The sequence below is a fragment of the Populus euphratica genome, unplaced genomic scaffold (assembly GCF_000495115.2).
Source record: "Populus euphratica unplaced genomic scaffold, PopEup_1.0 scaffold158.1, whole genome shotgun sequence".
Taxonomy (NCBI): domain Eukaryota; kingdom Viridiplantae; phylum Streptophyta; class Magnoliopsida; order Malpighiales; family Salicaceae; genus Populus; species Populus euphratica.
The window spans coordinates 38,547-64,786 of NW_011499913.1; the positions used below are offsets into that span (position 1 = coordinate 38,547).

The 26,240-nt window shown below is 33.4% G+C and overlaps 3 protein-coding genes across 4 annotated transcripts; all 3 read right to left on the bottom strand.

The window, feature by feature from the left end:
- Positions 1-213: 213 nt before the first annotated feature.
- Positions 214-1,788, bottom strand: LOC105134148 (protein FANTASTIC FOUR 1-like). The gene has a single exon (XM_011038447.1). The coding sequence runs from the start codon at positions 1,605-1,607 to the stop codon at positions 657-659; it is 951 nt and encodes a 316-aa protein (XP_011036749.1). The 5' UTR covers positions 1,608-1,788; the 3' UTR covers positions 214-656.
- Positions 1,789-9,574: 7,786 nt separating this feature from the next.
- On the bottom strand, positions 9,575-12,926 carry LOC105134303 (probable LRR receptor-like serine/threonine-protein kinase At3g47570). Its single transcript, XM_011038658.1, has 2 exons — positions 10,271-12,926; positions 9,575-10,113 (listed from the first exon to the last, which is right to left on the bottom strand). Exons 1-2 carry the CDS (start codon positions 12,924-12,926, stop codon positions 9,701-9,703), a joined length of 3,069 nt encoding a protein of 1,022 aa, XP_011036960.1. The 3' UTR covers positions 9,575-9,700.
- A 3,012-nt stretch (positions 12,927-15,938) lies between these two features.
- LOC105134149 (sugar transporter ERD6-like 3) lies at positions 15,939-25,902 on the bottom strand. Of its 2 annotated transcripts, XR_843941.1 has the most exons (19): positions 25,604-25,902; positions 24,527-24,589; positions 21,017-21,106; positions 20,848-20,907; positions 20,690-20,755; positions 20,541-20,606; positions 20,375-20,450; positions 20,220-20,284; positions 20,037-20,129; positions 19,718-19,801; positions 19,530-19,614; positions 19,384-19,427; positions 19,250-19,312; positions 19,102-19,161; positions 18,944-18,997; positions 18,687-18,746; positions 18,344-18,458; positions 17,952-18,250; positions 15,939-15,966 (listed from the first exon to the last, which is right to left on the bottom strand). XR_843941.1 is itself a non-coding variant. In XM_011038448.1 (18 exons), exons 1-18 carry the CDS (start codon positions 25,769-25,771, stop codon positions 18,099-18,101), a joined length of 1,464 nt encoding a protein of 487 aa, XP_011036750.1. In that variant the 5' UTR covers positions 25,772-25,902; the 3' UTR covers positions 17,949-18,098. The 2 variants fall into 2 exon arrangements, 1 of the variants encoding a protein (XP_011036750.1); XM_011038448.1 differs by lacking the exon at positions 15,939-15,966 and having other exon boundaries at positions 17,949-18,250.
- Positions 25,903-26,240: the final 338 nt, after the last annotated feature.

Sequence of the window (26,240 nt, forward strand, 5' to 3'; positions counted from 1 at the left end):
TTATTAAATATACCCCATTTTTTTTCAATAGTTGTTTATATTTCTGTTAGTTTAGAACAAAAACAAATAATAAAAAAATTATTCTAATTTATTTCTTCTTTTGTCATGTCATATAGGGCATGCTTCTTGTGAGGAACCGAATTCCTTATAAGGACGTTGAGAGCAAGAATGAATCTAGGAGTAATAAAAAATAAAAATAAAAAGTAACCATACTTAGAAATTTTTTAAGAGCATAGAGTGACACCCGAATTAATATTATTAGAATGAATCAAATCTTATGTTTGATTTACACTAATGACACACAATGTTGGGAGAAGACATAACTCTCTCTCTCTCTCTTTCTTTCTTTCTGTCTTGTTGTAAAACACTAAATGTTTTTACATTAATCACTACTAGAAAATTAAAAAGAAAAAAATACAGAAAAATCGATGGAAAATATCTTGGAGCGATTTACTGATGAAAAATGTGACATGCAATGCTGTGAACCCCAAGATTCCTCAATTATCCACTCATCCAAACTTGGTTGAGAGTTGAGACACATCGACCATTTCTCCCTGCAGCTAAGCCTAATATACTACCCCATAAATCGAAACACCACAAAATTACAAGTCCAGAAGGACACAACAAAATTAATTACACACATCATATAGAGAACTTCACCTTGTTGGCACACAATGTTGGCTCCAAAGGTTGCTACGGTGGTGGTGGTGGTGGTGGTGGTAATCATTGTGGTGAACCACTAGCTCATGACACCTTATTCTTAACCCTTCTTTATTCACTCGAAATCCCAATTCCCCCGCACTCTCTTCTTCATTGTTTTCCTTAACCACCATCTCCTCCTCCTCTAATTCTCCTTCTTTCTCTTCCTCCAAATATTCTTCTTGTTCTTGTTCTTGTTCTTGTTCTTGCTCTTGTTCTGGCTCGTCCTCTTCTTCAACTGGGAATTCTTCATCTTCAACAAGATGTAACCGCAACCTTCCATCTTGTCTGGAGGCACGTAAAATCTCGTGCCTATCAATCCTAACCTCTGTCAATTCAAGCCTACCATCTTTTCTCACTGGCTTGAGGAAAAAATTAGGTTGACCATTGTGGTTTAAAGAAGAAAGAGGTGGTGGAAACTTCTTGGCTTCTTTTTTCTCACCAAATTCTCTCCATTTAACTTTGTTTACTGTTGATATCGCCCTTGAACAGAACTCATTATCGTCATCAAACCTTCTTTCATCAGAGCTCTCAAACCCAAGACTCTCAGTACAAGACATCAAACCATCAACGGCGCCACCAATATCGTCGAGGAATCCAATCCCATCAGGTCTCTTTTTAAAGATAGAGGCTATAGATGGTGGTGGTGGTGGTGGTGGTGGTGAGGAAGTTGGGGTGGTTAAAGGTGTAGAGGATTTGATAGTTGTTGATTCAAGAATGTTTGGTGTTCTATGGACACTTTCACATGTAGTTGTAGGTATTAACCCTAGTCCTGATCCAGAGGGAGAATTACAAACACCTTGACATTTGCAGGAAGGCTTTTCAGCACCAATATTACTAACACTAATATTGGGATGATTTGCAAGATCTAAAAAAGAGTGCACACTTTTCTTGCAAAAGCTCATCATGATATATTAATTATATAATACTTTTGAGAAGAAAGACTACAATGCATAGAATTGTAAATGGATGAGCACAAAGGAGAGAAACTTAAGGCATGGAAGTGAGAAGTTAATTGTAGAAAGTCTAGAGGGTATTAATAACACCCTCACAACAAAGATAGAGGGAGAGGGAGACTACGCGGTATGGTATAGAGAGAGCCAGCGTGACAGAATGGGGAACAATGATAGCTGGATTAGTGATAGAGGTAACGGTTCCAAGTCCCGCGTACGTAAGATATATGGCCTAAGACGTCGTTCAGACTTTGCCTTCTCCTCCCCCACTCTTCTTTGTTTTTTCGATAGGGTTGGCAATTTTGATAGTGATATATATATATATATATATATATATATATATATATATATATGGCCATGGTTGTGTTAGCTGCCCAAAATAACGGTCGGCCTAATCATTTCCAATCCGAGAGGAAACACCTCCATCTATATCCCACGTTCTCATTTATGAATTAAATCTTAAAAGAAACTGTAGGAAAAAATAGTGTTATAGCACCAATTTGAATACGGATATTTATTGGTTGAAGTTTGAAAGGATGGCCTTCGACTTGATGGGTGAAAAATTGAGAGGAGAATATTAATCCTATCATCTAAAATAAAAGAATATTATCATGGATATATATTACTAGTGCTGTGTAATTATCACCTAAAAGATCTATCAACTATATATGAAATGAATTATGAATTGTCGTGCTACAGGCATAAAATGGTTTTGGCTTCCTGTTATTAATTCTTGCTTGGTTGATAATTCGGTGATTTGTGTACCTGGAATTTAGTTAGGATATGTCCCCAATTTAATTTATAATTAATTTGGTTAAACTCGATCGGGCTATATTAAAATCCAATTTTTTAAAAAAAAAAATTATAAACAATATAGTTTTAACTTCTATGAAATGTGTTTTTTTATCATGACTTGATCAATGATTTTATATATAGTTACTTGGGAAAAAGAATTTTATATATATATATATATATATATATATATATATATATATATATATGTTGTACGTACATGTTGGAAGATTTTCTAATTATCTCAAAGAAATATTCTAAAATAAGGACACGTATGGATCAACGACAATATGTGCAGGTTTGTTTGACAAATCTGCTTTTGTCTCATGCAAGTTCGAGAAATCTTAGGTTGATGTTGTCTTACAATTAAACCAAATCATAATGAGGCAGTTCGAATTTAAACTTTGGTCACCATCTTTGCAAGAGAATCTCGTGACTGCTATTAAGTGATTCTTTGGGCCATGATCACTTCTCCTAGAAAGACACAAAACTAGCTAAGTTCTTGTTTTCTTTTCTTCTTTATTTAATTAAAATTATTTTGTCGTGAATATAATACAAGATTTCTGATTGTTCGGCGGGACGGGTCAGAGAATATAAGACCCTATTTGGATGTTTCGTTCTTTTGCAAAATCTTGATTTTTTTTTTTAGGTAATTTTTTTATTGTGTATTTAGATTGATTTAATTTGTTAATATAAAAATAAATTTTAAAAAATAAAAAAATATTATTTATATGTATTTTCAAGTAAAAAACAATATAAAAGCAATTGTTACCACTATAATTATTAAACCTGACTTGATAGCTGACCTGGTCAAGAGGCTGGGTCCCGGGTTTCGCGGGTAAACTCAGAAAAATTAAAAAAATATTTAAAACTTTAATATTTCATATAAAAAAATTTAAAAAAATTCATATGAATATAGATTATATATGTTATAAATAATAAAGTTTAAAAGAATATTTAAAAAAATTATCTTATATTAAAAAATATAAGTTTTTTCTTGTGAATATAGAATACTTATACAAAAAATCTTTAAATTCCATATTGAAAAAATAATTTTTTTAGGAACGTACAATATATATACTAAAAGGTTTCAAATCCCACATTGAAAAAAATAATTTTTTTCTTAGGAACTTAAAGTATATATATTAAAGGGTTTCAAATCTCACATTGAAAAAATAAATATTTTTTAAATATTTATATAGTGAACTTTAAAAAATATTAATAACCAATTAAAAAAATACAATAAAAAAAGATAAAGGAGAAAAACCACATTAAAAAAAAAGGTTTTGTTTGTGTTCATCCGAATCATGAGTTGATTAGATTTTATCAGGTTATTGCATTGGCTAATCTTTTAATAAATTTAAACTGATTTAGTCATCAGGTTAACCAAGTTCTAGATCAATTTGTTAAACAAATTTAAATTTAATAATTATAATTATCATAATACTAAATAATATCTAAATTATTAAATAATATCTAAATTGCTTGGAAGTTTTTACAGGACAAGACCAATATGTCCAGTTTGGACTTTGGAAGAAAGCATATAATAATATATGATAACACAAATGCACCTGGGCCGAAGTTGTTTGGTATTGTATTTTTACCCGTGTTTTGATGCATTTGAAAAGTATTTTTGGTATAAAAGAATATTAAATTAATTTTTTAATTTTTAATATAATAATGTTGAAAATAAAAAAAATAAAAAAAATTATTTTAATATATTTTTAAATGAAAATCACTTTACATCAGTATATCAATTATATATGTAGCCTCTGTAGAAGGGTTTGTTGTCCGACTAGAGATGGTTTTAGAAAAAAAAATGTTTATTCGGGTAAAGGTACGAAGTACTCTCAGCATGTATTTGACATTATCAAGATTTAAAAAAACAGGTTTAAGAAAATTATTAATTATAGTTTTTTCGTAATTAGGGTTTTAAGAAAAAGTTTTTAATAGAATCGATCCATTATTTGGTGTTTATTAATTAATCAAATATTTTCAAAATAATGGTTATAGCAAAATATAATCTCACTGAAACCTTACCACCCTCCTAAATGGTCACCAATCCAAAATATACCACTAATTATTATTATTTTATCTTTATAGAAGCCAAGTAATGCGTACCTAAGTTATTTTTCTTCTTTCGTAAAAAATAAGATGTTCACGTAGACATGGCCAGGAGATGTGTTGAGGTGGTTATGAATTAAATTAAATTAAATTAATTAAGCCCACTTAGTTCATGTTTTCGGCACCACCATTTTATTTGAGAAATTTCAACTCAATCCATAATTAATTTTTATTTTTTTTTCATAATAAGTAAGCATTTTGCTTATCCAAAAATACCATTTCTTTCTACTTGTTTGGGAATGCTTCTTCTTCTGCTTTTTAGATATTTTTTAAAAGTTTTTTTTTTGGTTTAAAAAGACATTAAATTAATTTTTTTATTTTTTTTCTGATGATTTAATTTGACATGCTGATGTTAAAATTAAAAAAAAATCTAAAAAGATTTATTTTTATATATTTTTAAGTAAAAATATATTTTAAAAAACACTTTACACCACAATTTCAAGCACTTGGTTGATCCTTTTAATTTGTTCATTTTGAAATTCATCCTGGTAATTTTATAATTCTACACCGCTCCTCTGTAGAAATTCATTCTAGTTCCATCCTCATCCACAGAGAAATTATTTGAATTCAAGATAATTTAATTAAAACGTCATCTCTATTTGCTTGGCTTATCCAAACCATGTACATACAGACTATCAATGTCTCTCTTTATCTTTGGCATATAACTAATGCCAATGTCACCGTAGACCTCAGCCATTCACACTGTCTTTGCCAATAATACACTTCCAATGAGATATTTTTCTATACAAAAAAAAAAAAAAACATAGTTAGCTAGGAGGAAACAATTAGACTTTGCAGTGAGAGACTTTTTTTATTGTTTTTTAATGGAAGTTAATTTATTCTTTTTTTCAAAAATAGAGACGTTCATTAATGTTACTATAGTCCCAATTAATTAATTATAAATAAACTAGTATTTGTCTTGATCAACTTGTTGACAACTGTTAGTAGCTGAGAATATCTTGCTTTGATCTTCTAAATCCTTTCGTTATGGAAGCACTGTGTAATCCTTTATTGCTGGAACTCTTCGAAGAACTCTCTGATTTTGATGCCCATTTGTAACATTCATCTTGTACCGTCAGCTTGTCACAAACAAACTGCATGCTTTTGGGCAGTTTTTTTTATGTTTTAAAACGTCTCGAAAAAATTTAGAATTTTTTAATTTTTTTACTTTAAATTATTATTATTTTTATGTATATCAAAAACAAAAAATTTAAAATAAAATATACTTTAAAAAAATAATTATAACTGCACTCTCAAATATTCCTTTTATCTTTTGTCGCCCAATTTTTTTTCTCTATTGCTTTGCTGATAGAATCACAAAAAGAAACTTCCTTATCTCTCCATTTATGAGCATTAAATACCTTATCTCGCTAGGAATTAATATCAACCTTATCTCTCAGGAGTCTTCTTGACCGTCTTCAAGGCAACCAAGAATCAAAGACCGGCATGGGACGACAATTCCTAGGAGTCTTCTTGATAGACCTCGACTCTTTATAAAGAAACATCGTTTCATCAAACACAACATGATGTGTGTCACGAGGTTAATTTTTTGTATTAAAAAATGGTAGTTTAGTTTTGCTAGACTCGAGATTTTCCTTACCAATTAACTTGTTTTTTATCTATAACTAGTTTGTGTTGCAAATTCAAGAGATTCCCACATTCTTTTAATATCACAACTAAATGGAATAACACCAATAAATATAAACTAAATACAAAACACAAAATATTACATAAATAGGTTTCAATCTTTTCATTAACTCAATCAAAGGATCATATAAAATCCTTCTTATGTGCTAAGTTCATTCACGTTCCACATGCTACATATTTTAGCACCTATCTAATTACAAGATAATGGAAATTACAAATAGAAATTGCTTCTATCTTCCTCCACAGCTGGACACATAAAAAATTGTCACAATTATCGATAACTGCTCCCAAAATTGCTGCAACTGCACTAGCATGTTCTCCCACAACTACCCACTGTCAGCACACATGTTGTCAATATAACTACCTCACAGCCCTGGACCGTCCGCTGTCCAAGTTATCATCAATCCTTGTTACCGATTTTGTCGACGCTGCTAATCTCACCAGTATTGTTGAATTCCTCACTATCCCATTATGTCATCCTAGCACTGTTTCGTTAAGCCTTAGACAATCCTCGTTTAAGTCTCAACTCTCATCAGCATATTCAACTCTCGTCAGCATATTATTATGCTGGTTATTGCGTGCCGCCACACACACACTATTAATTTTTGCTACGATCACGCGAGGTATCATCCTGTAGTTATTATCCAGCAATACTTTTCGTCAACCTACATCCCGACAAATTTTAACATTGTGAAAGTGTGACATAAGAAAATTTCTACTCGTAGGCTTAAAGCATTTATAGCCTTTGTATTTGTGCTTGTATCCGACAAGGACACATGGAATTTTCTTGGGATCAAACTTATTTTTCTTTTGGTCGAAGGAAAGCATTTTGAGCCAAAAACCCTTAAAACTAGTGTATGTTAGTTGTGTTTTATGCAACTTAAAATATGGTGTTTCAAAGTTGAGTGCTGATGTAGGAAGGCACTTAATTAAATAAATAGTAGTCATCAATGCTTCAACACAAAAAATAATGGAACTCCAGAGAAGTGTGAAGGCATGATACCTTATGTATATACCTTTTGCACAAAAATATGAGGTCATTCTCTTGTTAGTTGTAGTTTTGAAGCTCCTAGGACATTAACAAATCCTTTATTCTTCAATAATTGTAAAGTAGATGCATGAGGGTGTCCCAAATGTTGGTGCCATGCTTCAATAGTGCTTGATTGGTGTCTGCTTGAGAAGTATAGTTCTGGTAAGTTGGAGAGAGCATAAAGGTCCCCTCTACGTGCTCCTGTCATCAATTTTTGTCCTGTTGTTCTGTCATTAACACAAGAATTCTCATCAGAAAATTCACAATTTACAGTATGCTGAGTTGTTAGTTGATTGACTGACAGTAGGTTTCTTATTAATTCAAGAACAAATAAGTTATTTTTTAATGGTAACATGATGATCATCTGTTTTATATTTGTATCACCTATACCATTAATTTGCAATGATGAACCGTCTCCAATTATAACATCATTTGTTCCTTTATAGCTTCTAATATTAGTAAGTACATCTACCTTACATGTCATATGATTGGATGCACAGTGTTTGATGTTCATTCTATATTATCTACAATGTTATCTAACATTAGGGCTGCTAGTGCTTGAGGAATATCAGACTGTGTTGTTGCTTTCTCTAGCAGCCACCAATATATTTTTGCAACATGCCCATGGACATCATAGTATTGACACTTATCTTCACGACACATCTCTTTTTCTGCAAGTGTCGTCCTGCGTTCACCTAGTGAAGAAGAATGATGAGGCCTGGAATTGGAAACAAAACATCTTTAGCATTTTTATTGTTACCTTATGATTGTTGTGCTTGGCAGCCACGTCATGCTAAATTAAAGGAGTGTTTGCTAGGCGAAGAGTGTTGCTGTGCTTTCTTCTGTTACCCCAAAAAAACAAATTGATGAGAAAATTGCCGAGGTTATTTGTGTGTTCTTCCAGAGAACCAATTGTAACTTTGATCAAAGCTTTGGAGCTGAGAGACAAGTTGCTAATAACTTGGTCTTGGGGGCTTGAGCATAGTTATATATTGAGAAAGGTTCATATTGTTAACCAACGCTTGTAAGAAGAAAGGAGACCTTCTCTTTATCCGATACTAGTTTCCCAATGGCTGCTAGATTATCGTAAGGACTTCTGAATGTTCTTAGATGTTCACCTATGGTTTATCTTCACTCTTGGGAATCTTGTGTATATTCCTCTTCTGAGAGAGTGCCTACAAGCCATCCCCGTAGTAACCAATTTTATTTTCGCCATACGATGAATGCGTCTATCATTATCTGTGTGTCGAGGGTTGAGTTGTTGTATCTTGGTGGTGCAAGATCTTCATTGTTGAGGTGACCAACAAGCTCTTGGGTTTCAGCAAGGGCTAAGGCTTCTTCTCACCGTAATGGATTGGTTTGAGCTCTGATAAATTAAAATAAATTATAAAAATAAATTTAAAATCATTAAGCTCTACTTGAAGGTCGCCCAGTAAATACTTAAGCCAGGTATATGGAGGCAATAACTCAATATTTTGATTCTACCAAGGACCTGGACACTACTGTATGTATTTTGATTCTCTATGAAATAAGAGTTCCTTCAAGAAAAATACGCTAACATATGTTGTCCTGAGATTGAATATGGAGCCCAATTTATATCACCAAATTCTTCATGATTCATTTTGAGATGGAGGCGGGCTGTTTTACAAAGGAGGTGTTTCGCGTTATAGTTGGGTAATATATTTTTTAAAAAATAAATTATTTTGTTTTAAATTAATATTTTGATATTTTTGGATTGTTTTAATATATTGATGTTAAAAAAATTTAAAAATAAATAAAAATTATTATTTTAATGTATTTCTAAATAAAAAACATTTTAAAAATAATTTTATTACTATTTTAAATATTAAAAAAAAAACCTATCAAGTAAGAGAGAAAGGATGGAGGTTTGTGTCGTGGGGGGTATGATTTTGGTAGGTGGTTATCTCTAATTTTTTGTGTTCGGCACATAGAGGGAGGAGATGAAGGGAAGCTACTTAATTGGTAGAGAAAGAGGGGGGAGGGGATGGAGGTGGCTTGTACATTTTTAGGGATTTTTCATTAAAAGGGTGAAAAGAGAGGGATTTTTTATTATTTTATATATATATATTTGCCTATATGGCATAAATTAGTGGAACCAAGCTGTAACTAAGAGAAATGTGCTGTGCTAGTTACAGCCAGGATGTTATTTTTTCTTCTAATGACAACATATTTAGTTTTTTTATTTTTAGTATGTGAAACAAAAAATAGAGAATTAATATTTGAGTAATTCTTAAAAAAATCAAATGAATGAATGAATGAAGTACCTTTTAACTAAAGTAAGGCATGTTGTTAACCATTCTCCAAGAAATATAAAACAAAATAAAATATAACATGGGGCTTAAAAAGCATAAAACATGAACCAGGAAGAACAATTAGAGACAAGCACAGAACATAACAGAACAGAGAGGGAACCAGCTTAATATCTAGAAACTCTTCATGCTGCTATTGCCAATTCCAGCTTCCAAGCAAGATCTGGTTTGTGGTCAAGCGGTGGTTTGAGAAGAGTGTCTCTAGCCGTTTTCAGTTTGAGAAGAGAGTCCCTCATGTTAATTCTCCGATCAGGAGAATCAACCGTGCAGGATAGCCCAACACCAAGGATAGTAATCAAGCATTCATGCTGTTTTTCAGGGCTTATGGAATGCTGAAAATCTTGAATTGATAAGAGTAGCTCAGGGTCCACTAATTGTTCTATGCTAGCAGGAAAAGCTGATTGCACCCACTTGATTATGCTAAAACCTCCAGAAAAGATTTCGTGTGTTGGGCTCTTCCCTGTGAACAGCTCTAGCAGCATAACTCCATAGCTGTAGACATCTCCCGAAGTTGATGGTCGCAATCCTAAACCATATTCTGCAAAGAATATGTCCATGCATCTCAAATGCAATAAAGTAAAGGAACTGTATAAACACAAGTGATCTATAGACACAAGTAAGAACAGAGGCGCATGCAAGGAAACACACTGTTCAAGCAACAATTTGAGATTCCAAGATCAAGTTAGTTTGCTAACCTGGAGGAATGTATCCTATAGAGCCCCTGAGGCCACCTGTGCAAGTTATTGGCTGTTGGTCAGCTCCTCTCTCTGCCAGCAATTTAGCCAAACCGAAGTCTCCCACCTTTGCAGTCATGTCTTTGTCAAAAAGCACATTACTTGATTTCAAATCACAGTGCACTACTGGAATTTCACAGTCATGGTGCAGGTAATCCACAGCGCAAGCAACATCGATTGCCACATTTAACCTCTCCAAAATATTCAACAAGCCTCCATCTAATCGCCTTTTGCTTCCCTTAATCCATTCTTCCAAGCTCCCATTACGCATGTAATCATAAACCAAAGCCACAAATTGGAAACCCTTAACATCTATAGTTGAGCATGAGGTGACGAGTTTAATAAGATTTCGATGCCTTGCGTTCTTCAAAGCCTCACATTCAGCCAAAAAACTCTTCCAGGATCCGTACTTCTCTATGTCAAGCACCTTCACTGCAACAGCAGTCCCATCTCCAAGTTCACCTTTGTAGACTGACCCAAAACTGCCCTTCCCTATCAGATTTCCAGTGTCAAAACTCCCAGTTGCTTTACGAAGTTCTCTATAAGTGATTGTGGGATGCTGCAGCTTAATTGAATCTGCCCTTGGCATAATTTTCCCTTTTCTTTTTCTTACACACAGCAAAACTGCTATCACTGTGTATACTGCAACTGTGGCTATGCTGGCAATGACAATATAAATTGCAGTGGATGTTCTTTTCCGATGTTGATTGTTCCAACAAGTTAAATCCAAGCAGAGCTTCGAATTCCCTTCCACGTGAATTCTAGAGAGATTTCTAAAGGCTCCTTCCTTAGGAAGAAGTCCTTCAAGGTCGTTGAATGAGAGGTTCAACAAGTGAAGGGCCTGCAAGTTTTCAAGATTATTGGGTATTATGCCTGATATTTGGTTCGAAGAGAGGTCAAGGATCTCCAAACCCTTCACGTCGCCTAGAGTAGCTGGAATGACTCCAGAGAACATATTATTTTCCATGAATAACTTCTCCAAACTCTTCCAGCCTCCAATTGTATCTGGGATGCTTCCAGACAAATGATTGTGAGAAAAATCAACAGCGGCAACATTTTCGAGCCCCTTGATCTCTTGAGGCAAAGAACCTGTTAGCTGGTTACCGGACAGGTTCAGAGTAGCACTCAAACTGGAGAGACTGAAAATTTCTTTCGGTATGCTTCCGTTGATCCTGTTGCTGGATAGATCCATGGACACCAATTGCTGGAAATTAACAAAAGTTGTGGGCAGACTTCCTACCAAGTCGTTAGTAGATAGATCAATTTCATTCAGTTTTTGGAGCTTTCCAAGGGAGTTTGGGATTCTGCCCGATATCTTATTTGCAGCCAAATGCAACTCTTGCAGATTTGTAAGCTCGCCAATTTCTGGTGGAATTTCACCAGAAACATAATTATAGCTTATATTTAGCAACGCCAAACTTCTAAGATGTCTGATTGAGGCAGGTATCCTTCCATATATTCTATTCCCTCCCAAGTATAAACTTCTAAGAGAACTCGAGAGATTTCCAATGGATTCCGGAATGAGACCCTCCAGAAGATTGCCATCGATGGCAAGAAAGTTAAGATAGCTACTGTTTATGAAAGAAGTGAGAAAATTGAGACCCTCATTACCAGAACTTTTTATCTGATTGTAGCCAATATTATACATTTGCAATTCAGGAAGATTTTCAAGTCCTGATGGCATATATCCACTCAGAAGATTGTGTGCCATGCGGATGCTCTTTATGCTTGTAAGATTATGCAAAGACCGTGGAATTGAACCGGTAAATTTGTTGATGCAAAAATTGAAGCTCAAAAGATTTGGGAGTCTATCCCCAACATCAACTGGGATTTCACCTCGCAGTTGGTTTGAAGCAACAGCGAGGAAAACCAAAGAAGAAATGTTGTACAGGGATAGGGGAACATTGCCGGTGAGATTATTGATACTAAGGTCTAGATGATTTAGATTCTTAAAACGACCAAAATCGTCAGGGATCATTCCACCAAGATTATTGGTGGCTAGATTCAGGGTGAGGAGAGAGGTAATGTTTGCAAAAGATGGTGGGATCGTACCCCAGAGCTTGTTTCCACCCAGCTTGAGGATTTCAAGGCTTTTCAGGTTGCTGAGTTCCTCAGGAATTGCTCCTGAGATCTCATTTTGCATCAAGTCCAGGATCTGGAGATTTAAGCACTTGGTTATGTTCAAAGGTATTCGACCAGTGATGCTGTTAAAGCTAATATTAAGGACGCTCAAACGGGAAAGAGCACCAATTTGATCAGGAATAAGTCCTGTAAATTGGTTCCCTTGTAAATGGAGTGAGCGAAGGAAGGATAGGTTTCCAATGTTTGGGCTAATGGAACCTGTTAATCTAAGGCCAGACAAATCAAGGCCAACGACTCTTTGATTCACCTGGTTGCAGCTAACACGAGTCCAGTTACAGGGGCTGGAGTTGTTGTTCCATGAGAAAAGAGTATTTGAAGGATCAGTGGTTACCTGAGATTTAAGCGAAAGCAGTGCTTCCTTGTCAGTGAAAAGGTCCAAAGCAGCTGCCTTCACCTTCACCACTGGAAGTGCACTTGGGGATGATAATAGAAAAACTAAAACAGCAACACAACGAAAACGCAATGCTAAAGCCATAACTTTCTGGTTTCTGAGGGCACTATAAAAAGAAGAAAACAATCTGAAAAATATCCGGTAACTGAGACAAGGAACACTGAGGTTACCGTACATTTATGGAACAAGGTGAGAACCTCATCTGGAAATTTTCCAAGCCCTGGACCGAGCCCCAAAGGCTAGCTCAAGAAACCACTCGAAATGTCAACACGAATGACTATAACGCTTCTTTGGGAGGCTGTTCAGATGTTTTTTTTCTTGCTAAGTCAATGTGGTAGGTAGTTTGTATCGATCTGCATGTTTCACAGTTGTTTTGTTTATTCCCCTTCTTTCTGGTATTAATCTGTATGAAACTCGGCAGTGATTCGAAGATAATAATAAAAATAAATTTAAAAATTTTCAAAAATAAAGTTGTACCGAAAAAAAAATTACAATCGAAGAGGTAATTAGATGTTTTCAACGACTGTTCTTAAAGATGATTAATTATGTTTTCTATGCACTAAATTGATTTTCTTCCTTGGATGTGACACTGAATCAACTAAATTAATTAATTAATTTCATATTATCTAAGAAACGAAAGGCAACTAAATCATTTTTCTACCCCTTCTTCCCCATTCATTTAACTATAGTAGATTAAAGCTTTAAATGTTTTTGTGTAGTAGTTCATTGTGATTTATATTTTATTATAATTGTGCATTTGAAATTATTTAATTAATCAATGGATAATTAAAAATTCTCCTTAAACTTGGTTAAAAAAAATATAATTTATAAAATAATTTAATTTATTTTTTAAAATCATAATTAGTGCATGATACATCATGCTAGTCTAACTTTGACATTACATTTAAGTTGATGGTTGGTCTCACAGAATCGTCTCATCTAAAAGTTTAAATTTTTATGTAAGATTTCAGAATATGATTTATATTATTCTTTAATACACTCTCTCTCAAGTGAAAGCTCTTTGAGTTTGAAACTTGTACATGTCTATATTAACTTGTGTTTAATTTTTATCAAATAAATAGAGATGATGAGATTCGAACTTAAGACTATTTGATCATTAAGACTTTGATACCATATCAAAGAACCATTTCACCTAAAAATTGAAGTTTTTAGGTGAGGTATTATAATATAATTTATATTATTCTTTTAATGCTAGAAAATTTTTTGTATTGAGTTTTTTTTGTTAAATTAAGTGGATTTTTAATGAATTAAATTAAATATTCTACTAGTAGATAAATACCAAATAAAAAGGAGCCATTAAATAAATATTTATAAAAAAAGGATATTTAGATTTACAAAGAAATATTTTTAGCATTTTATCTCTCTCCTTTACTATATTAATGTAAAAGTAAAGGATAGCATCAAAGAAAGAACAAGATTAGATCATATTTATAAAAAATTGATGCGATAGGTGTGCTGATGTGATAGGTATTTATTATTATTATTATTATTATTATTATTATTATTATTATTATTATTATTATTATTTTCCACTAATTTGATGTGATAGGTGTTCCGAGAAATTGATTTGATCTTGTGGAAGATACAGAAGAAGATACAAAGAAAATGTCTTCTATTATCACTAAATATGATGTGACTAAATTAATTACGTAGTTTTGTGCTTCCTTTTCTTAGTTTTATTTAGTTATTTTTTCCACCCACCACCAACCAAATCTTCTTTATTTCTTTTTTAGTTTTTATTTTTAATTTTTAATTTTACCCTATTTTGAGAATTATACTTCTTAATATTTTTATATTTCTCTTGAGTTATCTACTAATTTTATAAATTTAGTTTTTTCTTTATTTTAACATTTAATATTTTATATATTAGAAGTGAGGTTTTATATATATATATTGCTTTATATGAATTTATTTTGATATTATGATGTAGATTGTAAGATTAATAAATTAATTCAAGTTAATTTTATTTTATTTTATTTTTTTTAAATAGTTTTTTTCTATTTAATCTTTTAACAATATATTAATTGATCACTTTATAAATTTGTTTTTTAAATTTTTTTATAAAATTATTTTAATTTTATACCTCGAAGTTTAAGATTAACTTCTAGCACTAAGTTAGTTTCAAGCTTATGGAGAGAGTTTCATAGAAAATGATGAGCAGGTAACTAGTAGACTGTTATCTGTTCTTGCCTCTGTGTACACTGGTATTTTTATAAATACCAGGACTTACCTTGGAAGATGAACAGGGAAGTGTAGCAACAGGAATTTAGAAAAGGACAGCTCTTTAAACTCTTCAAACCGGACGGCAGCAATAGGCGGTCAGCTGATATGGCTACTTGTGCAGGGGATTTCGTTAAGAGCTCCTTTAACAAATCTAAAGAACGCCTGTAAATCATAAAGCTCACAACACAGGACTTGAGAGATTCAGAAGGAGCATCAGAGCTTGAAGCAGAGTGTCTAATGTGAGCTCTTGAGAGGAAGTTCTGCTGGTTAAGGATGTGAAAGTCGACGAAGAGACTTGTTCAACAGAAGTGGCAGGAGATACAGGAATTCTGCTGCTCTGCTGAGCTGAAACAGCAGGCATAACCTTGGCCAGTGAGGTCTCATCCTGCTAGGAATTTGAAGTTTGCATAAAGTTACAATGAAGTGTATGAATAGCTTCGTTCCAAAGGAGAAAATTACATTATCAGTTGCCTGGGGATCCTTCTGCTCTTGTAGAGAGATCTGAGCTTTATATAGATAACTCACACTTAAAATTATTATTATTATTATTATTTAACTCTTCGTTCAATTGACTATAAATTTCTCTAGCAATTGGCACTTCCGAAAGCCTTTTTAAAGACAGAAATTACCCTTAAAGATTCTCATCAATTCTGTTGTGAAAAATTCTGTGAATTGATTAACCTTTTCTCCTTTTTCTTTCTAATTAGACACCCTCCTGTCTTGATCTTTATTTATATTTTAAAACATACAAAAATATCTTTTATTTTAATTCTTTTTTTTTTTAAGGATAGATACTTATAAAATATTATTTAGTTCATTCATTTTATATCAAGTTCTAGAATCAAGGCTAAATGCTCATAATTCCACCAATTTATTGTATGTTGTCACACGTGTGCGGCGTCGCGGCGAGTTTTCCACTTTTATCTGGAAAATGTTGTAATATCTATCTGGAAAATATAGAGGGATAAGAAAATATTGTCTTTTATTGGTGGAAAATAGATTGGAAGTCGCCACCTAATATTTTGGTCACTAGGAACCCTAACTGGTCTCAGAAATCAAGTACGGGGACTAGTTGTGTAAAGAGAAGGTATTAGCACCTCAAATACACCCTACCTAAGGTAAGCTGCATTGTTTTATTGTCTGATAAAATCTAAGATTTTATCATGTTTTCTAGTTGTTGGTATGGTTTAAGAAAAAATCTTCCTCGATAAGGAGATCCTTCTTATCTTATTAGGTAATTCTGACGTTAACAAAAGAATTTAATATCCAGAATACATCTTACGTATAAGATCGTAACTTCAAATATTAAAAGAAAACAAAATAATTTTTTGTAATTTTTGAAATATTGACTTAGTTCTCATGGCTTGAATAAACCAGTTATTAAAGCTAAAACGCATGCTAATACATATATTTTTTGAAATTTTCTTTGTTGTATTAAAATATAATGTGATGATTTACATATATCTATATATTGGAGAGACTAGACCGTATGCATGAAAACAAAACATTTTTATTTTTATATTTTTTTAATGTCTTAATGAAAACCGGGTATTTTAATACTGAATTTGTATCTTTACAATATAAAAATACAAATTGATATTGATCAAAATACAATAACAAAATTATGAAAAATCACAGATTCTTTGAAGAAAATTTTCTGGATGGGCCAGACCCTGCCCAAAAGGAAACTGGGCCGAAATCAGCCCAACATATAATGGGCCCCTTTTTTACAAGGCTGGTCTCAGCCCAACCCATGCGCTGGGCTAATATTCCAGCCCGAAATAACCGATGTATTGGTTGCTGGTTACTTAGCATAGTAACCAGTGAATTATAATTAGGTGGTTACTGTGCTCCACACAGTAACTACCTAATTATATTTCCGCATGGTAATCGCGCATAGTAACTAGTGAATTATAATTAGGTGGTTACTGTGCTCCACACAGTAACCACCTAATTATATTTCATTTGCTGCAGAACGTGAATTGCTCACGTTCTGCATCTTATGGCGGAAATGGTGCTATTTCATACGGTGGAGAGAAAGAGACCAGGAAGAGAGTTTACTATTCTCCTCTTCCTTTCTGTTCAGCGTTGCTGCTTCTCTTTGTTGCTTTTGTTTCCTTTGTCAACAATGTTCTTCCTTTTCTGCAGCGGTTTCGTGGAGGTATTGGTGGCGGTTGCTGACCGAAGGATGGCTAAGATGGTGGTTGGCCTTTGGAGTGCGGTGTTCAGCCTTTCTTCCTTTTCTTCTCTACTTTCCTCTTCAACTCTGTTCTCCTCTGTTTCCCTTTCTCCTTCTACTTCCAACTGTGTTGTTGTTGACTAGGAAGACAGTGACAGCTGGTGGTGGTGGAGAGGACGTGCTCTGTTCCTGGTGGCGTTGTTGCGGCTAACTATGGTTGTTTTTCCTTTTCTCTGCCGCGTTTACATTATGTCTTCTCCTTGTTCAATCACCTTGCTTCTCTACTTCTTCTTCCCAGCGGCGGTTCTAAGGGCAAGGTGGGTGGTTTCTGATGGCAGTGTTGTTTCAAACGATGGAGAAAGACACCAGAGAGAGAGGTTACAATTCTTCTCTTTCAAAAAACAACGCCCCCCCTCCTTCTACAGCTACTAATAGCAGTATTTATAGGCAAAAAGAGGAGCGGGGAAGGCCTCGCTGTGCATGGGAGCAGGGGAACATCGGGTGAAGTCTCCAACGGGCATGGCTTTGCAGGGCACATCGGGTGAGTTCTCCAAATAGGGGGCGTGGAGCTCTAGCATCATGCGTAGGAAAAGGAACAGTGTCAAAAACAACACTGTTCAGTTTTTTTTAATTATTTATTATTTAATTTTATTCTCGTGGAGGGTACAAAATGGATTACAATATATGTAATTCACTATTCATTTTAAAACCATAAATTAAAAACATACAATAATCTTAAAAGAAAATTGTTGCATAAATTCATGTTCATTAAGAAAATCAAAGAAAAAATTAATATACTCATTAAAACAGTGTCGTTAAGCTAAACACCATCTTTATGTTTTCGCTATCACCGAGTTTTGTCCAGGGATCTGAGTGATTAATGTTGATTGTATTTCTTCTAATGTTCTTCCCTTCGTCTCTGGCACCAACTTCCACACGAATAAAATAGTTAAAGCACACATTCCACTGAAGATGAAGAATGTCCCTGCAAGAAATATCCAGCACAGAATATTAATGAAAAAATATTGAGCAATTTGTGCGTGGATGTGGCGGTGAGAAGGGGAAGGGGATAACTCACCAGCTGAACTCCACTCCAGCATAAAATTAAATGTGTATGTCACAACCCAAGAACTAGCCCAGCTGGTTAAAACCACGAGGCTTCCTGCTAATGCCTTAACATTTAGAGGAAATATCTGCAGTGAAAACGCATGCTTAAGTTCAACTTATAAACCCTTTTTTTTTTCTTTCCAATCAGTTTTCTGTTATAAATACATACATATAAAAGTTTAAGCCTAAGGTTACGTTTGTCTACTCGGTTTAAACTATATTTGGCTTGAAAAAGCATAAGAAAATGATGTTTTTCCAAGCCAAACGCAGTTTGAAACACGGCATTACTGCATAGACAAACGGGCACCAAGTACCTCTGCCATTATAACCCAAGGTATTCCTGACATGCCTATGGCAAAACCGCAGCCAAAACCCTGTTCGTAGAATTAATTAATTAATCAGTAAGCACATTTATGTGTTACTTGGAAGGAAAATTTGCTCAGAATAAAAGCAGAACAAATCAATACAGGTACTCAAGTATGAACTCATGTTCATTAATTAAAGATGGGATTTGAATTGTTTATAGAAAAAACTATGAATTTTTGGTAATTATCCAGGCTAGATTAAATACCAATATGCCAACCAAAGTCAATATTGGGGTGAGCTCTTTCAGGTTGTGGGATTCCTGCTCATTAAAAACAAGGAAGAAGGATGCATTATGCAAAAACATATATAGAAAAAAAAAGCTTATGAAAGGAAATGTGCTTAACCATTTTCAGGTCAAATTACCTGCAAGCAAAACGATAATCCTACAAGGAACACGCATAAGCATGATGTGGTTGCTGAAACCTGCAAAATATGTTGGTAGATTTGGTTACCACCTTGATGATCAGCTTCATCAAAATTAAAGTAAATCGGTGCCCTTGTGAGTTCTAACCATAAGAAGTGTCCGTCTTCCAAATAAATCCATTAAGAGTACAGTTGCAACAGATGTTGGAATCTGCAATAGAATAGTTACTGTCATTAAGATATAAACAGAGAAAAATAAACAAAATAAATTCATGTATCTACCTGTAAAAGAGCAAAAATTATAGGTCCAGAAGAGGTTGAAACATCTGTGGAAAACCACACAAAAATCAACTTTACGTCTTCCTTTTCCACAATATTGCAGGTTAATACAAGGGTTCATGTTTATATTTCAATCAGAAGAGACATACTAGCTTTAGCAAATATGGTGCCAAGATAATATGACACTGCAATACTTCCTCCAAATGTTTGTAGAAATATCAGCCCTACTCCAACCTAAGCCATTTGGCGAATTCAGATTAAACATGTAATTAGACAAAAAAATGAAGATAATTTTTATATTTACGTATATAAAGTAGATATCTTATTCAAGACTTACAATAACTGCATAAGCATATCTCCTCTGGAACAACTCTAAGGTTCTAGTTTCAGCTGAGGTCTGTTTCAAAATTTCTATAGCATCCTATAAGAACCAAATGTCATCTCTTGTTATGGAACTCAAAAACCAAAGTTATTAATCACGGCCCAAGAGGTTTGATTTAAAAATAAAATAAATTGAAATGATATAATTTAGATTCACCAAGGTCAACCCGCCCAACCTCACCGGGCTGGGTTTAATAACCTTGCTGAAAACTTGATTACAATTTCGAAATCCTGCAGCTACTTTTTCTTGAGATATATATGAAGCTGAAAATTACTCTGATATCAACTGCTTCTTCAGAAATATCTGAATTTGTTCCCCTAAGACGTTGCAAAGAAGCTTCAAACTCCTTTTCACGGCCGAGTTTTGCCTTTTGAAGAATTTAGGCTTCAATTTCGCCTCGAGATGGAACCTCTCCGTGTATAACAACAGTAGCATCAATATCATACATTGGACTCACCAGCCATCTTGGAGACTCCGGGACGAAAAATAAACATACAATTTGCACTAAGCTTGGAATAGTAGCTGAAAATGAGATCACAATAACCCAATCAATACTATAGTACAAGCTAGCGTTGCTTTAATCTCAGAAAGATAGATGATGAGAAAAGTTACCTAAAAGAGACAAGACACGCCAGCTTGCAATACTTCCAACAAAATACGTCACTGCAAAGCCACAATATACTAACAACTATACACAAAAATCAAAATAAAATTTAAGGGTCTATTAGGAGCAAAATCATTGATTTGATTTTCATTATTTTCAAAAACTTCATTTTACCTGACTGGCTGAGGTAAATCGTCCCCTGAGATTCTTAGGAGTAATTTCTGAAATATATACAGGCACCTGTTACACAAAATGCAGACTCCATAACATGCAGCAAAGACACGATGATCGAATACAGGTGAAATGGAAGCTTGTGTAGTTACCACGTAAGTAAGAATCCCAATTGCAACTCCGACTAAGAATCTTCCAATGTCCAGACACCAAGCTTTCTTTAAACAAGAATTCAACACCAGTTGGTTCCATGTATTATGTGATTGAGATAGAAAGACAGAAGAGGGCGAAGAGAGGAAATAGTAGAAACCTTAGCAAATGCTATTGCAAGCCAGCCTGCCATGCAAATTATCTGGCATGTCCACATCGTCTGCTTGACGAAAATTACAACGAATTAGCTGAAAATAATTGAGGGCATAATAAGATAAATCTCCTACAGTTTAAATTTTAAGGGCAAGTAATTTTGTTAAGGAAATTACTCCTCTTCGACCGACGAGATCTGCCATCTCCCCACTTAAAATTGCACCTATCATCCCTCCTATTGTCACTATCGAACCAAAAACAGAGTACTGCAATTTGTATAGAAAGACCAAAAAAACCATCAAGCAGGGCATAGATCGTGTGCTAACAAGTAAGAAATTCTAATCCCCGGATTATCAAAAAAAAAAAAAAGTGAGAAATTCTAACCGAGCACTAATAAGAATGACTTCAAACGAAATACATGATTATATGCACAATTTGAGAGTGAAATGCATGATTATATGCACAATTTGAGAGTGCACTTCCATTAATTCATGGTAACATTTCATTTGTAAGCAAGTATATATAATAATTGAATTTATTCCCAATATTATACGCATGTAATTAACGGTCACGTAAACATCAATATTTTCTAGTTTCGAGTTGTTACATGGCTATGTTTGTTCTTAATAAATAGGATTGGAAATTCTTTAAAACATTAACAAAAAGCTACCATAGAAATCGAAAGTTAAGTTTGCAAAGATTGACACTCATGGTCTGTTAGGATATTGTCATTTATGTATTAGCATTTACACCCTTATTTTAGAAGAAGGTGTTTATTATCATGACCTGAATCCCAAATCCATAACCTGCACATAATTAAGGTTTTCCTTTAAGGTTTCATACCTATAGGAATCCAAATTTACATACAAACTTCTCATAACTCAATCAAAGTTCAACGCGGCATTAATAACAAAATTAACTTTTTATAATACAATTTGATTGTCTTAATATAAGAGTTTATATAAATTTATAGTTTTGGAGCACTAACTAGACAAAAAAAGAAGTTACAAATTTCAATAAAAAACAGGTTCGGAAGGTCCAACAAAAGTGACTTGCTATCAAGCTATAAACTTGAAAAGGACAAATAATGAGAGTGTGAGTTCAACAACTTAATGAATAAATAATGTTCAATATACACACACAAAGTAATACAACAATAAGACATATATATACAATTGGCTTTAAGTTCTTATAGTAAGGTTCCTCAAATAGGCCATAACAAGAATATCATAAGGTAAAGTTCGTCAGAAAATTAAAATATACTGAGCATGAAGCTCCGTACTGTGGGATGATCAGTCCACACAGGTTAGTGACTTCCCCGACCAATTACGGTTCAAATACGATGTGCACAAAGACTAACAATACCTTGTTAGCATGGGTATTCTGACTGATATATCATAGGTTCATAATCATACTCAAACAGACATATTAATATCTCAAGGCTCAACTCATGACATTAATCAAATGAGTAGCTATCAATTCAAAAGTCAATTCAAAATATATATTGGTTCATATCAAGAATTCAAATTCAACAATTAACCATACTTTATTATAACAAGGATAATAATCAATATATATATTATCAAGAAGCATGATCCAATTCATATTAACAAATCAAATATTTATAATGTTTCTCATGCATATGAAAAGTTATCTACTTATTTGACTCAAAAGCAAATAAAAGTTAAAAGTAGACACCGAAAAAAATCCTACTAACGTCCTACCGGTAGAATATCAAGATTATTTGAATACAAAGAAGACATATTTAAGAACAACTCGAAAGAAAATTTAACCTATTTAATACACTTAACTAAGAGTGTATTCTATTACCCTTTTATATTTTTTAACTAACTAGTCAATTTTCTCAAAAACCTAAAATTTAATAGTTTTTCCAAAATCTAATTCATAATAATAAAAATAATAAAATTGGTAATAATTCACTAAATAACTCTCAATTATTCATTAAATCAATCTTCAAAAGCTAATATTATAGTTAGGGACTAATCTGAAATTTATCATATTTTTAAGGGTCAAATTGTAATTTTTGTCAAATTGATGGACCAAACTAAAAATATCACAAACTCAAGATTACAGTGGAACTATATCCATAATTCATTCTCATTTTTGTCCAGAATCTCTAATTATGCTCGACCAATTTGTCATCTTCCAAAGTTTAGGAACTAAACTATAATTTTCACAAATTAAGGGACCAAACTGAAATTTTATCATCTTCAACCTTAAACCCAGAATTTCCACTGATTACCTACTGTTATTTTCAAATTTCTAACTCAAAATTCATCATTTACACAATTCATAACTTAAAATTATCACAATCTTCCATAATTAACTAAATAATCAATTACTCACAACAATCAACCCTATAACATTCAAATTAATTCATCAATCAACCAAAACATAATCTTCAAAACTCTAACATTTATCAAAATTTAAAGCTAAAGAAAACATATAATACACATTAAAGTATAAATCTTACCCTTTTAACTTATTTTCTTCAATTTCTTTCTATTTCTCTTCTAATTTCCCTCTTTTCTCTTCTTCTTCTTCCCTCCTTCACTCCTGCCGACTCTCTCTCAAAATTTGCAGGTCTGTTCTTCTTTTTTTTTCTATTTATACTTATTATATTTATTCAATTACCACAATATCCTTATTTATTTATACTCGCTTTTAATCCTCTAGGGGCTTTATTGTCTTTTCCCACTTATTTAATTCAAAACATCACAGTTAAAGGCTATAATTATGGGTTGTTGATGACAGCTGCAAATGTCAAAAAAACTGCACGAACCATTAACAAGTGTATCAACCCATGTCAACTTTGGCATCACTATCATTGAAGATGAGCTAGACCTAGTGACATCATTCTTTGCCTATAATTAAGCACTAAGAGAGCAACACAAGATGAGAGAGAGTGAAAGAGAGTGTGGAGCCAGAAATGTGAAAATTATAGGAGAGAGTGAGTTGTCAAGAGTAGCAAACAGTGGCTGTCATTGCAGCACTACTAAGAAAGAAGATGAGTGATGGGAGTCAAGTACAATGAATGATTCCTACTCCTTCATTATTGTAAAATCTTTTTCTCTTCCTATATATAATAATCAGGGGTTGAAACAGGGGAGGGCAAGCAGGGCTCGAGCTCTGCAAAACATTTTAAAATTTTCTATTATTTAATAGTTTTTAATTTAAATAAAAAAAGTTTTTTAATAATATATATTATTATATTAATTTTGACCTCCCCTGTAAAATGCACCTGGCTTCGCTCCTAATAATAATGGCTTCTCTCATGGATACAGATAATTTATCGAAACACGTTAAATATTATATTAGTGTGCTAAGTCTTAAATAATCAATTATTAAAATATCACTGAATAAATTTTCCAACAATTAGTATCAAAATATATAGTTTAAAGTAATTTTTTATTTTTGATCAATAATAAAAATTATTAAAATTATATTTTGATTATAATATAGTAAAAAAAAGGAAGAGATAATCACACTCGTAAAAACAATGTTAAAATTAGACATCAAACATGACCGCACATGTCATCACACGCGATGAAATGGCTGTGCACACCCGTACTCTTGCTAAATAGGATGGAAATTCTTTAAGTTGAGCATTATTAACCAGCTAGAAAGTGAAGGGAAGTAGATATATTAGCATGATTTGTACTTACTGCTGCAACAGAGAGGCCTAAATCTTCCCTTATTCCAGACTCAGCAGGCGATGAGTAACCCACCTGACAAGAAATTCCATCGAAGTCAACGTAAAAGGTAACGAGGAAAATCAAATCAATAAGATAAAAACTGCATTTGATAATAATAAAGTTAATGTTTGTTTCTATACTGCGGTATTGGACCTCCCGTCTGCTGTTGCAAGTTGTTTTGAAAAATAAATCAAATTTTCCTTCATGTTCTTTTGCGTGTGTATTTAGCATTGTAACAGTTTTTATTGTTGTGATTAAAAAGAATTAGGTTTTGAGAAAACATTTTTTAATTATGAATTTAAAAGGTAAGTTTAAAAATGTGTTTATTAGAACTGATGTGGCATTGATTTTTGCTGCATAATAAATGAAATCCAGGTTTTCATAAATGAAAAATAATTCATCTTAGCTTTCATAAAATCAAAAATTAAAATGCAATTACATAAATCAATATAAAAGGCAAGAGTTATTTAACTACAAAATAGGTTTTTTCTTTTCTCATGTGGTCGAGTGATTAAAAAACATAAATTACAACAATACCGATTGAGTCACTATCCCACGAGAAAAGAGAATATCAAGATCAGCTATGGAACAGTATGCTCATTGGCAAAATGTACGGTACCACACTTGAAGTACTCATGGCCTATCTCATCCAACCCAACGTGGCTACATCTATAGCAAACGTACGTCATGTGGGGCACTTGCAAATAAAAAAAATGCTAAGCAAAGAGACATGCTAGCTAATCTAAGGTTTAGACTTTAATCTTCGTTTTTTAAACCCAATATGAAGGATAAATGTTGCTAAAATCTCAGTTCTGAAGAGAGTAATTTAGCTTTGGACTAGAATTACATTAATTCGTGGTGATTGTTGGAACTTGGATTTTTCTCTGAAAGTTAACTTAATAGGTAAATAATAAGAACAGGAATATGGCAGGAAAAAAAACTATATATTAAGTTTTTTGCTAATACCGATCAAGCGATCATAAACAAAACTAAATAAATCCAGACCTTGCCACTACTACGTGTATATATATATATACACATACTTACAGAACATCCATAGCTGAGGGAACCACAGAGAGCAACAAAGGTGCTGAAGACAAGAACGGGAGTGATGGAGTGCTGGTTGCTGGTTGTTGTATTGCCGATGCTCTTATCTCCGAGAAGTAGAGGGCTTGTTGCTGATTCCAGCCCTTCTTCTATGCCGTCCCCCTCCATTACTTCAGTTTGTTGGAAGCTCAAACACAAGGAAGGGTAGACAAGACAGGCTGAAGTGCTAACCTCGGAAACAGAAAAAAGAGAATATTAAGTTAAAGTTTAGCTATAGAAAGGAGGGGGTAGAGAAAACATAACACATTTATCATTGTACCGAACATCCCTTCACCTACCTCCTGTACCAAATATGTTTTTGCCAAAAGATCCTCTCTCTGAGTATATCATAGGGTATATGACCTGTGGCAGAAATTTAAATTAGGTGCGATGATGGCCACAACGGTTTAATTAGGTTAGACATGATGATTGGTGGGGTCTTGAAGATGGGGATGGGAATTGTATGGTTTGGATGTGTTAATGATATCACCATCATCAAAGCTTCCTTGTGAAAAAGTTTGCCATCTTGTTATTGGCCTTGTCGGTCACAGAAATGAGACCATTACTTTGTACAGTTTTTTTTTTTAAATAATACAAT